We start from the raw sequence: 16,539 nt of genomic DNA on the forward strand, positions 1-16,539 counted from the left end.
TAGGCAAACAACCTGCAAATACAAAGGTATTATCCTCCATCTGACCAGTACATGATCAGCCTTGAGAAAAAACACAGTAAAACCTAGCTGATGTCAATGGACCCTGGGACGAAACACCTCCCTCTGCAATTGGATCCTGGGTTTCTTGACAGAAGGCTCCCCAGGTGGTAAAGGTAGGTAATAACACATCCGCCACGCTGATTTTCAACACAGGGGCCCCTCAGGGCTGTGTGCTCAGTCCCCTGCTGTACTCCCTGTTCACTCATGACTGCACGACCAGGCACGTCTCCAACACCATCATTAAGCTCGCCAATGACACAACAGTGGTAGGCCTGATCACCAACAACAATGAGACAGTCTATAGGGAGGAGGTCAGAGACCTGGCAGTGTGGTGCCAGGATAACAACCTCTCCCTCAACCTGATCAAGACAAAGGAGATGATCGTGGACTACAGGGAAAAGAGGACCAAGTAGGTCCCCATTCTCATCGATGGGGCTGTAGTGGAGCAGGTTAAGAACCTTAAGTTCCTTGGTGTCCACATCACCAACAAACTATCATGGTCCAAGCACACAAAGTGTTGTGAAGAGGGCACAACAAAACCTATTCCCCCTCAGGAGACTGAAAAGATTTGGCATGGGTCCTCAGATCCTAAAAGGTTCTACAGCTGTAACATCGAGAGCATACGGACTGGTTGCATCACTGCCTGGTAGTGCGTACTGTCCAGTACATCACTGGGGCCAAGCTTCCTGTCATCCAGGACCTCTATACCAGGCGGTGTCAGAGGAAGGCCCTTAAAATTAGTCATAGACGGTTCTCTCTGCTACCACCCAGCAAGCAGTACCGGAGCGCCAAGTCTAGGTCCAAGAGGCTTCTGAACAGCTTCTACCCACCCCTAAGCCATAAGACTCCTAAACATCTAATCAAATGGCTACCCAGACTATTTGCATTGCCCCCCCCCCCCCTACTCTCTGTTGTTGTCATCTATGCATAGTCACTTTAATAACTCTACCTACATGTACATATTACCTCAACTAACCGGTGCCCCCACACATTGACTCTGTATCAGTACCCCCCTGTGTCTAGTCTCACTATTGTTATTTTACTGCTGCTCTTTTAATTACTTTTATTTCTTATTCTTACTCATATTTTTCTTTTAACTGTATTGTTGGTTAGGGGCTCGTAAGTAAGCATTTCACTGTAAGGTGAATACCTGTAGTATCCAGCGCATGTGACTAATACAATTGAATTGGATTTGACTGCACTAGTATTGGGTTATCTCATGGTCTATACAGCTCAGGTCATGATTGCATTCACAGGTACCAGCAGGTGTCTTTGAATTTACAACCACTGATTAGCACTCCTCCCCTTCTGTACTTTCTCTGAAATATCCTTTGTTACGCTATCCTTCAACTTGCATTTGTCAATTGCGCCATCTGCTAAAAACATCCACAGCTGAGTACCTGTTTTATTCCTGAGATAAAATGAGCCAATGACTAAGACCAACTGTATAAGGTTGCTACTGTACATTTATAAACTGCAAACTGCCGTTTGGTAAAAATCTAAAAGGATTTGGGTTGGGATTAGGGGAGAAAAGAGGGAAAACGTTTAAAAGGCAGAGCCAAAGGAGGAGACGTGTAAAGTATTTTCTCAAAAGACAAAGAGGAGCATTTCTCTTGGCCATGGACAAGATCCCAGGTTATAAAAGCTGAAATGCCTGTGCTTTACTTTACCGCTTGACTTGAAGCAGGATATCTCACAATAATCAGGAGCGTTTAATGATGGCAGAGACTCTGGAGGCCGTGAGACAGAGACCGTACAGAACATCCCCATCCTAAACATTAAAGACCCTATTGACAAATAAACTTAGTAGCCAATAACGAGACACTTCATCGGGCAGCGGCCAATCGGACATGGCTGTTGAGTAGTGATGGTGGGAGAAGAAAAAAACCCCGATAAAGTTACATATCAGGATATTATCTGACGATATATCATATCGTTTTGACAATATTGCACTATTATTTTTGTTCTAGTTGGTTGTACCTGCACCAAAGCTATTTTTCCTTCATAGCGTGTTCTCCGTGTTCTTTTTAAATAGAGAGACAATCTATTTTTAGCACTTTTATTTCTATGACTGGACAAAACTTTTCCAACGCCTTTCTACTGTCCCTCTGAAGCAAACACACGTATGGTGAGCAATATGTTTGGAACATCGAATAGCAATAAAATCACAACACATAATCGTATCGGCACCTGTATTGTGATAATATCCTATTTTGAGGTTCCCTGGCAATTGCCAGCCCTACTGTTGAATGAGGTTAACTACCAGGCCAGCTCTGACTGAAAAGTGGGCTCTGAACAACAAACTCATATTTTATAGGATTTAAGTAGGGATGCAGCGACATGACATTTTTGGCCGATACCGATATGCACTATTTTCCTTAAAAAAAAAAAAACGATACCGATATTTAACATTTTAGCGTTAGTACAGTTAAATAGTTGAAACACACACACACACCAGTCTAAAGTCACACCAGTCAACACTTGCCCGGGTCTGCATCTGAACTCAACCCTTTGGATATACAACAACTAGATAGAGGTCACATTCTCTCCAGTTTTGGCACAGGAATGAATAGGCCTAATTACAAGGAGCATCTATACCTGGGGGGGCAACACTGTACACCGTAACAATGCAGAGGTGGTGTCATGGTATTCTCCAATATTCATCTCTTTTTAGCTCCAAGAGTCATCAGAGCAGGGGAGAAAGTTAATTATATGGGCATCCTGCCTGCCGCTTGAATACTACACTAACTGCACTTGGGTAGTCAGTCAACTTGGTGTTTTGAAAAGTCCTTTTTGACAATCAAATAAATGGTTCCAATTTTTCAATGTGAAGTATGATAATGACAAAAACATACAGCAAAACCAGGGAATGGTCTGCATGGTCTAAGTAAATGAATCGGCTGCAGAACAGATGTGAGGGGTCAGAGGCCGCATCCCATCTGGAGATAGGGATGTCACAGGTAGTTCTCAAAGTTGGGTTCTAGCCACATGAACAGCACCTGTGGAAGTCTAAAAATACCAAGTCCAGGAAACAATTAAAAACAGCACTTCAACCCAGGCACTCATTCCTGGTATTTGTATACATTTGAAGCTTGTCTGCAAAGCTCAAAACTATTGAGATCCAGGAAGGCATTGAGCAAGCAACGGTTTGTGACGACATTCATTAACACCAACTATTTTATTGTTTTTCCTTCTCCATCTGTCTTTCGGTTCCAAGGAACACAGGGCAAGATAAAATATGGGGAGAAATGAACGGGCAAACAGATGGTGCAGAACATACCTGTTATTGTCTAACATACCAGGACAGAGTGTTTTGGTGTTTAACATCAGATGAGAGGGACAGTGGAACTGCCATGGGAGTTGGTCTCCTTAGTAATGAGTGTATTGGAACCTAGAAAGATAAACACTTCAGAAGTAGACTGGGTGGGTGTGGCAGTGACGGGCAGGGCTGTGTATTAGACTGCACACAGACCAAAATAAATCAGCATCCAAGAAGTATTTCAAGCTTTCAACAAAAAGCTAAATATTTCAAAGAAAGAAAAAAGAACCCATTGCCCTAGCAAACATTAAGGGACCTTTATTTAATCAGAGGGTTTCACCAGCAAAATATCTATTTAGTTTTACTGAGAGCCTCTTTATGGTTTATTGATTTATTATCACAGCTTGTTTCCCGTGAAATGCATACCTGAAAACAATCAAAACAGAGTGCAGATTCTGTAATATTCAGTAATATTATAACTTGGTTTCCCCTTACACATTCACAGGAATCAGTCTGTGTTGAGAGACTACGGTGTCTTAATTTCTAATTTGAACATGAGTGTGTTTCTGAATAGGACAGTCTATTGAGGAAACCCATGAGTGCACTCTAGGAATGATGCAATGCCGTTGATACAGTATCGTTGTCTCAGTCACAGGTTGCTGCTCCAGTCAATATGACACTCACCGTACTGTAGTATACTGTACTGTAGATACTTTTCAACATAAGAAGAGAGGAACAAAACCACAAACTGATTTCAAGTGTCTTTCACTTCTCTCACTACACTGTTACTGAATGTTGACATTTCAGGGCATTCTCTCAGGTGTTATCCCAGTCCAAGACCTTTTCATCTCCCCTGAAATCCCAGTGACCATCATAATGGTTGACCATGTCTTGATAAAGTCATTGTTATCATGTAGGGCAATGTGTAAAGGGCAAGACAACACCAGAGTTGCACTGACTAGGCCTTTTAAGTGCTTGGAAAAAACTTGAGATTTTTGCAGAGCTTGGTCTACGCTGGCCATCGGCTGAAGGCTGTCATGATGCTGACCCCAGAAGCATGTTAATTTTAGTGTGTTGCTCTTCAGGGACCTAGTAAAACCATGACCACTGGCAGACAGGCCGTACCAGTCCAGGGGGCCTATGCCATACTGTGTGACAGCATATCTCCTCCCTCACACTCCCGTCTGTGTCCCCTTCAGTTGCTCTTCGTACTGTCAGGTCAGTATAAAGACATTTCCCTCAACTTAACCACAAACTACTCAGATTGTTGCAAATCTATTAAGAATAATAAACAGAAATAATAATAAACAGAGACCCTTTGCTATGAGACTCGAAATTGAGCTCAGGTGCATCCTGTTTCCATTGATCATCCTTGAGATGTTTCTACAACTTGTTTGGAGCCCACCAGTGGTAAATTCAATTGATTGGACACTATTTGGAAAGGAACACACCTGTCTATATAAGTATGTCAGAGCCGAAAACCAAGCTATGAGGTCAAAGGAATTGTTTGTAGAGCTCTGAGACAGTATTGTGTCGAGGCACAATTTCTTCAGCATTGAAAATCCCCAAGAACACAGTAGCAATAATTCTTAAATGGAAGAAGTTTGGAACCACCAAGACTATTCCTAGAGCTGGCCCCCCGGCCAAATTGAGCAATCGGGGGAGAAGGAGCTTGGTCAGGGAGGTAACCAAGCACCCGATGGTCCCTCTGCAAAGCTCCAGAGTTCTTCTGTGCAGATGGGGGAGCCTTCCAGAATGACAACCATCTCTGCAGCACTCCACCAATCAGGCCTTTATGGTAGAATGGCCAGATGGAAGCCACTCCTCAGTAAAAAGGCACATAACAGCCTACTTGGAGTTTGCCAAGAGGCACCTAAAGGACTCTGACAATAAGAAACAAGATTATCTGGTCTAATGAAACTAAGATTGAACTCTTTGGCCTGAATGCCAAAGCATCACGTCTGGAGAAAACCTGGCACCATCCCTAAGGTGAAGCGTGGTGATGGCAGCATCATGCTGTGGGGATGTTTTTCAGCAGCAGGGACTGGAAGACTAGTCAGTATTGAGGTAAAGATGAACAGAGAAAAATACAGAGAGATCATTGATGAAAACCTGTTCCAGAGCGCTCAGGACCTCAGACTGTAGCAAAGGTTCACCTTTCATAAGGAGAACGACCCTAAGCACACAGCCAAGACAACACAGGAGTGGCTTTGGGACAAGTCTCTGAATGTCCTTCAGTGGCCCAGCCAGAGCCCGGACTTGAACCCGATCGAACATCTCTGGAGAGACCTGAAAATAGTTGTGCTGTGACGCTCCCCATTCAACCTGACAGAGCTGAGAGGATTTGCAGAGAAAAATGGGAGAAACTCCCCAAATACAGGTGTGCCACACTTGAAGTGTCATACCCAAGAAGAATTGAGGCTGTAATCGCTGGCAAAGGTGATTCAACAAAGTACTGACGAAAGGGTCTGAATGCGTATGCAAATGTGATATTTTTTATTTATTTATTGATTTGGAACAATTCAAAACACCTGTTTTTGCTTTGTCATTATGGAGTACTGTTTGTAGATTCATGACAAAAAAAAGTTTTTAAATCTATTTTAGAATAAGGCTATAACAGAACAAAATGTGGAAAAAGTCAAGGGGTCTGAATACTTTCCGAATGCACCGTATGTGAATGACAGGGGTGGTGACATGACATGAGGTCATGGAACCCTACAGAATTCACATGGGCCAACTATCAATTGCGAAGGGAGATAACCATTCACAGAATGATTGTCTGGGCTGAAGCTGAAGGTAGCAATGAGGACGCAGTTGGCCGTCAGGGTGTGTAGCCTTTGAACAGGTAAACTCAGCAATTCTCGGCTCCATCTTAATGAAAGGGTAATGGGCCCTTGTAGAGGAGCCATTTGGTATGTCCAGCCTAAATTACTTTAGAGAGAGCTCCAGCAGAGCTTCAGCAAAACAAGCAAAGCGTCTCAGTGATGCAGTTTATCACCTCCGTACATCCTCACAGAACCCCCTGTCACAAACACACACAGTTCTACACACAGACACACACGTAAATGCACACACTCGAACTTGCACACACACAAACACCCAAGCATATAGTAAAAAACCCTTGTTAAAATTCCTTGTTGGGGTGACTGTTATGATTAAAATGACCCAGTGCCGGTCTACACCATGAAAAGGGACCAGTCAATGATGAAGCCCCCCCACAAGCCAAAACACCCCCAGGGCCTTTAACAGTCCTTCAGCTGCAGGCCGCTTTGCTATACCTTGCCTGTCATGACCCCACTGAGAGCATGTGACATGCAGAACTGAGTAGGGACTTCAACACAATCAATCAGCCTCAAGTAAAAAGGACCTTAGGGGGTTTAACGTGTTCTGGCAGAGACAAGGGAGGAATTTCCGAGCTAGGGCATGGTTCACTTGAGGAAACTGAAGAAGGAAAAACTAAAAACAATGCCAAGATGCTGCTCCCTCTGGCTGTCCACCATTGGAGTGAAGTTCAGTTTGTCATAACAGTCTTTAACCGCAGGTCCTTCATCAATCAAGATCAGTCAAAAGCAGTAAAGATAGTGATCAGCACATGTACATCTGAGTGAAGGACACTTATGAACATGTTGCAAGTTGTTAATTGTATCTTATTAACAAACTAGCATGTTGAATGTACATTTCGGCAACCGCGCAACACCTTGCTGGTCAACCCCGGTTATACCTCACTTTGAATAAGAAATGAATAATCAGAATATCACTGGAACCTTTGATTATTTGCAGTTAAAACTTCTGAAGATTATATGTACTGCTAAATGCCTTGCTAGTGATAAATAATATGTTTCTGAATTATAGTTTAGGATGACACTTGTAAAGATGATGAGGAGTCAAACATCACAGCTGAAAACTCTGTAGAATGTTAGATGATCCCACCTGTAGTCCCATCCAACAATATACTTGGGGCAGAATAAAGAGGAACATGAATGGCATGATTAACCCTAAAAGGGCAAGGGAGGGTGGTGTGTTTACTTTGGTGTGTTTATTTGACCATTTAGTGCACAATGCTGTCACATAATGGTCACTGAGAAGGCAGCTGGACAATGGACCTGAGTGTATGTCGGGAGAAAAAGTTTTCTGCTGTTGTACTATGGGTCAAAACAGGAATGTGTATATGAGAGAATCTAGGTGCATATGTGTTTAACCAGCATGAAACAACATTGCGTCATCTGGCATCTATTTTGTAGAACACAAGCAGCACATTAGAGCAGTTACGCATGTCACAGCTGCTCTAGTTAAAACCAGCCTCCTGGCCCCCAATTGACTTTTTATAAAATTATGAATTACAATACATTGATAGTTTTAGGAACTCCCAGAGGGAATAGTGGTGCCAAGTATTAGGCACAAATCTGCAGTAGGCTTGGCTCTGTCAGCCTGCCAGAGCTGGAGCACCTCACCAAACTCTAGCCAAGTGTTTTTCTTGGACACCTGGGCTGGGCTCCCCCTTATTGACTGTATTCACACTGTGGCTATTCTCTCAAGTAGCCAACTCCTTGAGAGAGAAAGAGAGAAAAGGAGAAGCAAGAAGAGAAAGTTTCCGTGTGAATGTGAAATTGAAAGATCAAAAGACTAGAAGGAAAGAAACGAAATATTGGAACACACAGACACAGGGAGAGACAGTCTGAGACAGGCCCCTGTAGAGTGCATCACCTGAGACAGCAACTGCATTTCGTCTTTATATTTTTTCCCAGAGCATTGTTACCGAGTTATGGCTTTGGTTGCTACCACACTGTTTGGAATCAACAAGAACTGGGTGGACCTATGAATTGGCAGGTGTGTAACATTTACGAGTCTGCAAAATAACTCAAAGATATTAGAAGGGATAAATGGACACAATAGCAGCATGTCAACACTTCCATCACAGCAGAACCGCGAACAAAAGGTTAAGACTATTATGGCATGATTGAACCACCCTTATCACATTGCTCACCTCTTTTATGTTACCATCTGGCGTGTGTTTTGTGGGCTGCACATTGATGTGGTGGCAACAAACATGGCCTCAGGAACGAACCCTGTGGTGCACCCTCTAATTCTCCAACAGCACACCAACCATTTGAAAAAATTATTGCTCTGTACAGAATCATCCCACACAATCGAGCATCTCATTCCATTACTCCTGTACAAAGATAATGGCCCAGGTTCTGGTCCAGCATATGGCTTGTGCCCATTGGGCTACTCCTGATTGTGTTCACACAGGGTTGACATCAGCAGTGATCCAGTGTGTTCACGCTGGTGAAGTGTGTTAGGGGTGTGTGCCTCCGATCGGCTCAGCTGGTAATAGGCTCCAGACACAAAGACACTCTCAACAAAGCTGCAGCTTGGATCATGTTTCATTGGATGCAGCTGCGCGGTTATGTATCTGGCATTATATTGCTAACGACATAAGCTCGACCTGCCGGCAAAGTGTGAGTATCTCGCAGACGTGGTCGGTGCCGCTCCTCTGATCTGGTAGTCTGTGGCGACATGGAGATGACTATGCGCTAGACAAGTGCTGAAAGCGTGCGGACTGGATGGGATGGCAAAGTCTTCAGATCATGCAGGCCAATGCACTCACACAGACGGCGCTAAGTGGAGGAAAAAACTATATCCTCCTCTTTGAGGAACAGCTTGCAAACATTTTCCCTCGCTAACTTTGCCAGACAGAAAATATTGTGAGTGTGAGACTCAAACACTGCTGTATACTGTAGAATCCAGACTTTCAGTTTATGGAGGGTGCATAGTTTCTGGTCTGATAATCTCATAATGATGTAGGGTGCGCTGTTCTAAGGGGAAGTTTTGGGTGGGGGGGGGGGGCTTAATGTGAAAGTCAGGGCATCCTGTCTGAAAGGTAATTGTGTGTGACAAAGGGCTATAGATAGAGCTGGTAGCTGGAGGTTCATAATGCACATGGGTCTGCCCTGCCCATTGTGTTAACACACACCAGCCGCCAGAGAAAGTCCTGGCCCTCTCACTGGCTGGGCTCCATTAATAACACACTAAATCAGAGAGGCCAGAAGGTCAGTCAAAGGTTTCCACCTCTAAAGTGGAGGTGATGGTAAGGGTGCACGGGGCCTTTCTAGGAATGAAAGGGTATTGCCCCAATGAAGAAGATTGAATGATGCTCTGTTGCTAATGTTGACTGAGTGAATACAATCTTATATTTTTCAACAACAGAGGTTCTACATTCTGAGCGTTGCAGTATGCTCTTATAATAAATATCGCTAAGGTTCAAAGTAATGGGGTAAGGGTGCTGGTATTCCAGACACAGTAATGGGGCGTGGTGCTGGTATTCCAGACACAGTAATGGGGCGTGGTGCTGGTATTCCAGACACAGTAATGGGGTAAGGGTGCTGGTATTCCAGACACAGTAATGGGGTGAGGGTGCTGGTATTCCAGACACAGTAATGGGGAAAGGGTGCTGGTATTCCAGACACAGTAATGGGGTGAGGGTGTTGGTATTCCAGACACAGTAATGGGGCGAGGGTGCTGGTATTCCAGACACAGTAATGGGGTGAGGGTGTTGGTATTCCAGACACAGTAATGGGGTAAGGGTGCTGGTATTCCAGACACAGTAATGGGGTAAGGGTGTTGGTATTCCAGACACAGTAATGGGGTGAGGGTGTTGGTATTCCAGACACAGTAATGGGGTAAGGGTGTTGGTATTCCAGACACAGTAATGGGGTAAGGGTGTTGGTATTCCAGACACAGTAATGGGGTAAGGGTGTTGGTATTCCAGACACAGTAATGGGGTAAGGGTGTTGGTATTCCAGACACAGTAATGGGGTGAGGGTGTTGGTATTCCAGACACAGTAATGGAGCGAGGGTGCTGGTATTCCAGACACAGTAATGGAGCGAGGGTGCTGGTATTCCAGACACAGTAATGGGGCGAGGGTGCTGGTATTCCAGACACAGTAATGGGGCGAGGGTGTTGGTATTCCAGACACAGTAATGGGGTGAGGGTGTTGGTATTCCAGACACAGTAATGGGGTGAGGGTGTTGGTATTCCAGACACAGTGATGGGGTGAGGGTGTTGGTATTCCAGACACAGTAATGGGGTGAGGGTGTTGGTATTCCAGACACAGTAATGGGGTGAGGGTGTTGGTATTCCAGACACAGTAATGGGGCGAGGGTGCTAGTATTCCAGACACAGTAATGGGGAGAGTGTGCTGGTATTCCAGACACAGTAATGGGGCGAGGGTGCTGGTATTCCAGACACAGTAATGGAGCGAGGGTGCTGGTATTCCAGACACAGTAATGGAGCGAGGGTGCTGGTATTCCAGACACAGTAATGGGGCGAGGGTGTTGGTATTCCAGAAACAGTAATGAGGTGAGTGTGCTGGTATTCCAGACACAGTAATGGAGCTCGGGTGCTGGTATTCCAGACACAGTAATGGGGCGAGTGTGCTGGTATTCCAGACACAGTAATGCGGTAAGGGTGCTGGTATTCCAGACACAGTAATGGGGTGAGGGTGTTGGTATTCCAGACACAGTAATGGGGCGAGGGTGTTGGTATTCCAGACACAGTAATGGGGTGAGGGTGTTGGTATTCCTGACACAGTAATGGGGTGAGGGTGTTGGTATTCCAGACACAGTGATGGGGTAAGGGTGTTGGTATTCCAGACACAGTAATGGGGCGAGGGTGCTGGTATTCCAGACACAGTAATGGGGTGAGGGTGCTGGTATTCCAGACACAGTAATGGGGTAAGGGTGCTGGAATTCCAGACACAGTAATGGGGTAAGGGTGCTGGTATTCCAGACACAGTAATGGGGTAAGTGTGCTGGTATTCCAGACACAGTAATGGGGTGAGGGTGTTGGTATTCCAGACACAGTAATGGGGTGAGGGTGTTGGTATTCCAGACACAGTAATGGGGTGAGGGTGCTGGTATTCCAGACACAGTAATGGGGTAAGGGTGCTGGTATTCCAGACACAGTAATGGGGTAAGTGTATTGGTATTCCAGACACAGTAATGGGGTGAGGGTGTTGGTATTCCAGACACAGTAATGGGGTAAGGGTGCTGGTATTCCAGACACAGTAATGGGGTAAGGGTGCTGGTATTCCAGACACAGTAATGGGGTAAGGGTGCTGGTATTCCAGACACAGTAATGGGGTAAGGGTGTTGGTATTCCAGACACAGTAAGTGGGTAAGGGTGCTGGTATTCCAGACACAGTAAGTGGGTAAGGGTGCTGGTATTCCAGACACAGTAATGGAGCGAGGGTGCTGGTATTCCAGACACAGTAATGGGGTGAGGGTGTTGGTATTCCAGACACGATGAGGAGTCATATACCACAGCTTGAAACTGGCTAGATACAGGCCCCGAGTCGTGTCAGAGATAACAGCCAGTTTTTTATAGTTTATTCCTCAGATTGAGCGACTACACTGTTCCTCTTTGATCTACCCTGTCAAGCCAAACCAGGGCTGGCCACTGTAGGAACTTTGATTTAAAAGCCATCAAATAAATGAAGGCAATTTATCAACCCCGGTCGAACAGACTGCATTCGTGTAATTTATCATAGCTGGAGAGAGTTCAAATATGCTGGGGATGATGTATTGTATCTCCCTGCACGCTACAGCGACGTCTCATTGGTGCTGTCGCCACCAAAGTTCAACACAACCAACGCAATTACAGTGCAGACGGCAATATGACGTCACCGCCACCGCAACCGCATTGCTGTGGGTTTAGTCACTTTTACAATGTCAAAGGCTATGAAAATAACTCCTCAGCCCCCCCCCCCTCAGCACCCCCCTTTATTCATGTGGGATAAACTTACATTAGGTCATTGAGCTCAACTAGTGTTTAGGCTTTCTCTGATACTTTTATTGGGCTGGTCGTCATTCTTAGTATCAACAGAATTAACAAAGCACCAGGTGAGCAAAGGTATTTTTATTACAGGGTATAATAGTAATAAAATCTAAATAACTGAGTAACCACCTCACAAGGCTTGATTATGCAGCTGCCTAGAGGACTATTATCTTAACATTACATAATCACCAGTCTATTCAATGAAAACTGTCACTGTTTAAAGAAGGCTTTCACGCTCTGCCGTCCACAACGACTCCAGGGACTCAAAACATACAGTGAAAACATTCAACTCTGAACATGAGGCTGGATTCAATCAACACACCCCAGGATTTGTCTGTCACTATGAGACTCTAATTTGAGGCCTTAGCTTGGTCTCCTTTCTCAGACAACTCTTTTTGGTACCTTATGTGGCTACAGACCTAAACTGAGGAAATGTGATAATAGTGAATTTGGAAAACAATCCTATAGAATCCAGACGTGACATGTTTGATCATTTGGCCAATCCCAGAGTACCCCATCTGTTAACGGGACAAAAACAGATTAAACACGGTTAGAAACTAAAACCTGTAAAATATCTCAAACTGATTTAAAGGACCACAATGGGAGAAACACCAATGAATCAACAATATGAACTATGGGTAGTACTGTCACTGATATTGGAGATTATTTCAACAGATTTCTAGAGCCCCAACTGTCAACGACCTCTGATCCCCAGGGAGTGCTCTAATAATACAGTACTACTCAGATCCTCTGACTCTACAGCACCATTAGTATTATGGTCATTGCTGAGAAATGACAAAGCTATGCCAATGTGTATAAGGTCAAGATGGAAAAGTGACACATTGAGCCTGCCCTATGTCACTCACGGTAGGCTGTGGTTTATCAACATTAAGCCTCAGAGTGGATTGCAGGCAAATTCCCAAGGGATTTTCCTCATTGCCAGTGAGCAAGTACGATTTGCCCCACCAAACACCTGTGGACGTGTTCTACAGATGTAAGTTCAAACACTAACTGAATAAATGAAAATCCCTTGTTTGCTTGAATGCAATCAGCATGTGTCAAAGATGTTGAAACAGCATGTACCTCATCATGCACATGGTGGAAAGCAGTTACATCCCTGTGCTTTGTGTTGAGTCTCCATGTGAGGTTGCCAACCACATTCAGTGCGGTGACTGTTGACAAGTGTCTTGAATTCACCCTGTGCCAAGAGCTCTTAAAATGGAGGTTGAAGTTGAGCAAAAGCACATGATTCAAGCGAGAGGTTGCACCAAAGACAATAAGAGATAGCGGGAGGACCGTTGACAATGATAAATGAAAAACTCTCAATTTACTTTCAATCAACCCCATTCTGCATGATTTATTAGACAGCCTCCTCGCTTACGGTAATAAATAAGACTGATAGTGGAGTTGTGGTGTGCAAGAAGTTCACATTCACAAGATAATCTATTAGGGCCAGAATCTATTAATCCAGCTGGACTGACCAGTTGATGGACAGGCTCAAATTGGATGCTGTCATTGGTATGGGTAGGCTACTTCAGATTCAGAAGGCATCTAATAACATCATTTTGAAAGATAATGCTGTCAACAAAGTATAGTGTGGGGCAGGCCATTAGCTAGAAGTAAGCATATCAGATCAAATGGTGCCAGCCAGGGAATCAGTCCAAGGATGGTTCATTACTGTTGCCAATGAATCTGGCACATTACCAGTGAGTGTGCACACATCTGCTCTGGCTCTAAAGCTGCGTTTACCCAGGCAGGCCCAATTCGGATATTTATTCCACTCATTGGTGTTTTGACCAATCACATGAGATAATTTCACATCAGATCTTTTTCAGAGCTGATCTGATTGGTCAAAAGACCAATTAGTGAAACAAATATCAGCCTTTGTAAACGCCGCCTAAGAAGCATGTATGCTGAAGGCAGCACATAATAGATGGAGACCAGTACCTCTGTTACTTCAAGACATGTAGTGCTGGTCAGGGATGTTTCAGAAAATAGTACAGTACATCTGACTCGTGGAATAATTTAGAGTAGAAGATTTACTTTAATACAATTGTTCCGTGAAAGAAAATCAAGTAACATAAAGGAAAAGCACCCGCATCAGAAAATTAATTAAACAACAGCGGCTCCACGAGGCGAATAAAATTAGATGACAAGTTTGTCGAATTGACTCAACCTATTTCGTTGAATATAATTGCATAATTGTGAAATCAATGTAATGGCATACAGTAGGCTAGGTGATAGACTCAGTTGATTTAGTAGCAGGAGTGCGAATTAAATATCAAAAGCATATAGACAGACACAATGGCTTTATGGCCAGGTTTACAGATGCACTCAATACACATTATTTCAGCAAGTCACCGGTCGTTCCTTACCTGTTAGCATTCCCGACCCTGACTCGCCCGCAGAGTCTGTCCATTCATCATCAACGGAAGCAGCGCTGATATTGAAGAGCCCCAATAGATAACATGCCCACTTTATCACCCTGGGTAACATTGTCCTTCAATATCAAAAAGTCTTAAAATGTTCCAAACAATTAACGTTGAACAATAATGGTAATGAAATGCGTCCTCAAGTGGATGGGATGCGGAGACAGCAACACCCAAACGCACTATGCATATTTGGTAAAGTCAACTTTTTTCCGCTCACTCAAAACTTCTCACTTATAAATCAGTGAAGATATTATAACTTCAGTTAAGACACAAATAGGTATTTTCCATGAATAGAACATTAGCTGACTTGTTTTGAAGATCTCTCTCCATAAGCATCTGTGTGGCAATTGCAACCTCTCCACCGTCTCTTTCAGGACCAACTCACCGCAAGTCACTCCACAGCTCCCCGCCCACCCCTGAGATCCAAGCCAATGAAACCCCTCTTTGGTTCACACTTCACAAACTGTCTATAGCTGTGACAACAGACTCACTAGGCTACTGGGAGACAGACAGCTCCTCTGGCTAGTTTGTCAGGCAGAATTCAGATACACTTGGGGCAGGTGGTCAATGGGGGCAGGTGGTTAATGGGGCTCAGCCACTTCTGAGAATGACTGCAAAGGCTTGATGAAAATACAGATGTATTCAAATCTAATTATGAACTAATAAGCAAGCCCCTGCATATGCCACTCTTACAATAAAGATATCACCAAGAAATATGCCAACTCATTGGCTTCAATCATGTTCATATATCTTTATTATTCAAGGACTTCTATTCATACAAAATGTAATGGTAGAAACAACTGTAGGATTGACAGTCATATATATGCCTATAACATATCAGGCAGCAAAGGACCCAGTTGCTTCAGACCAGAACCTTCCAATATAGTTCAATACTTCCGCTGAAATGTAATTCAAGCTCTTTGACTTTCCAGAAACGAAGACATATGCATTAAAGATCTCCAGAAAATACAACCAGTGAACAGATTGTTTATCTTCATACACTACATTCTGTATACAATGTCTGTGTTTTGCACATGCACACACGTTTCATAACATGCTAACATGACATGTCCAGGGAATAGAGCCACAGGGAAATGATTGAGGTATGCCGAGACAAACCAGTGTGCTTTTAAAATTGGCGACCTATTTACTGGGAGGGTGGGGTGAGTGAGGTTTAAAACATGGTGGGTGTGTTCACAGATCTAGGGGTACACACTCATTACATCCCCCACTATGACACCATATTGGCACACAGAGGCCAAAGGAAGATTTCTGCAATCCTACAAATAGCCATGTTCACATTTAATAACTTCAATTCAAAGTCTAATATTTCACCTTTGACGATCCATCAAATAGATTGCACGACATATCTGACTCTAGAAAACTAAATAAATGCTATTTCTGATTTAGTACAATAAAAACAAACATTTGTCCATCTGGGTGGTTCTATCAGAGTACATGCAAATCGACTTGCTGAACTCAAAATGCCCTGTTTGACATAATTCCATGTATAACCATTGTGCCGTCATTAATGCATTTTCAACGTACATTATATACTACATTTACATTTTACAAATCTTTGTTAATAAATCCTATGCAAAATTTGGTAAAAAGTCATGCTAAAGCCTGAACCTGGAGACCCCAGAGGGTAAAGCTACAGCGCAGATGAGAATCCGTCCCAAAGTGTCATCTTGTTGCATAGCCCTACTTTAAAGAGTCAACACTCAAAACAACCCTTCAATACCTGTGAACACACAAGGTTGTAGGCTATATATCAGTTAGTGAAACATTTCACATGACCCTGCTCTCAGGAGAAATATATTTGGAAGAAAACAAACCTTTGAGATATTGGCAAAAGTGGCAGAATTCATTAGCGTACTGTACATTTACTCTACTTTATCTGAAAGATATGGAGGCATACATTTGAATTGTTGATATCGATAAGAACATGT

The 16,539-nt window shown here is 43.7% G+C and overlaps 1 protein-coding gene across 1 annotated transcript in view; it reads right to left on the bottom strand.

Annotated features, from left to right (window-relative positions):
- Positions 1 to 15,205, bottom strand: part of LOC124049045 (collagen alpha-1(I) chain-like) — a 134,975-nt gene extending 119,770 nt beyond the window's left edge. Inside the window, exon 1 of the mRNA XM_046370348.1 lies at positions 14,531 to 15,205. Coding sequence (XP_046226304.1) covers positions 14,531 to 14,651 — 121 coding nt within the window. The 5' untranslated portion in view covers positions 14,652 to 15,205. The remainder of the gene's footprint in view (positions 1 to 14,530) is intronic.
- Positions 15,206 to 16,539: the final 1,334 nt, after the last annotated feature.

Source organism: Oncorhynchus gorbuscha, linkage group LG11, assembly GCF_021184085.1.
Source record: "Oncorhynchus gorbuscha isolate QuinsamMale2020 ecotype Even-year linkage group LG11, OgorEven_v1.0, whole genome shotgun sequence".
NCBI lineage: Eukaryota > Metazoa > Chordata > Actinopteri > Salmoniformes > Salmonidae > Oncorhynchus > Oncorhynchus gorbuscha.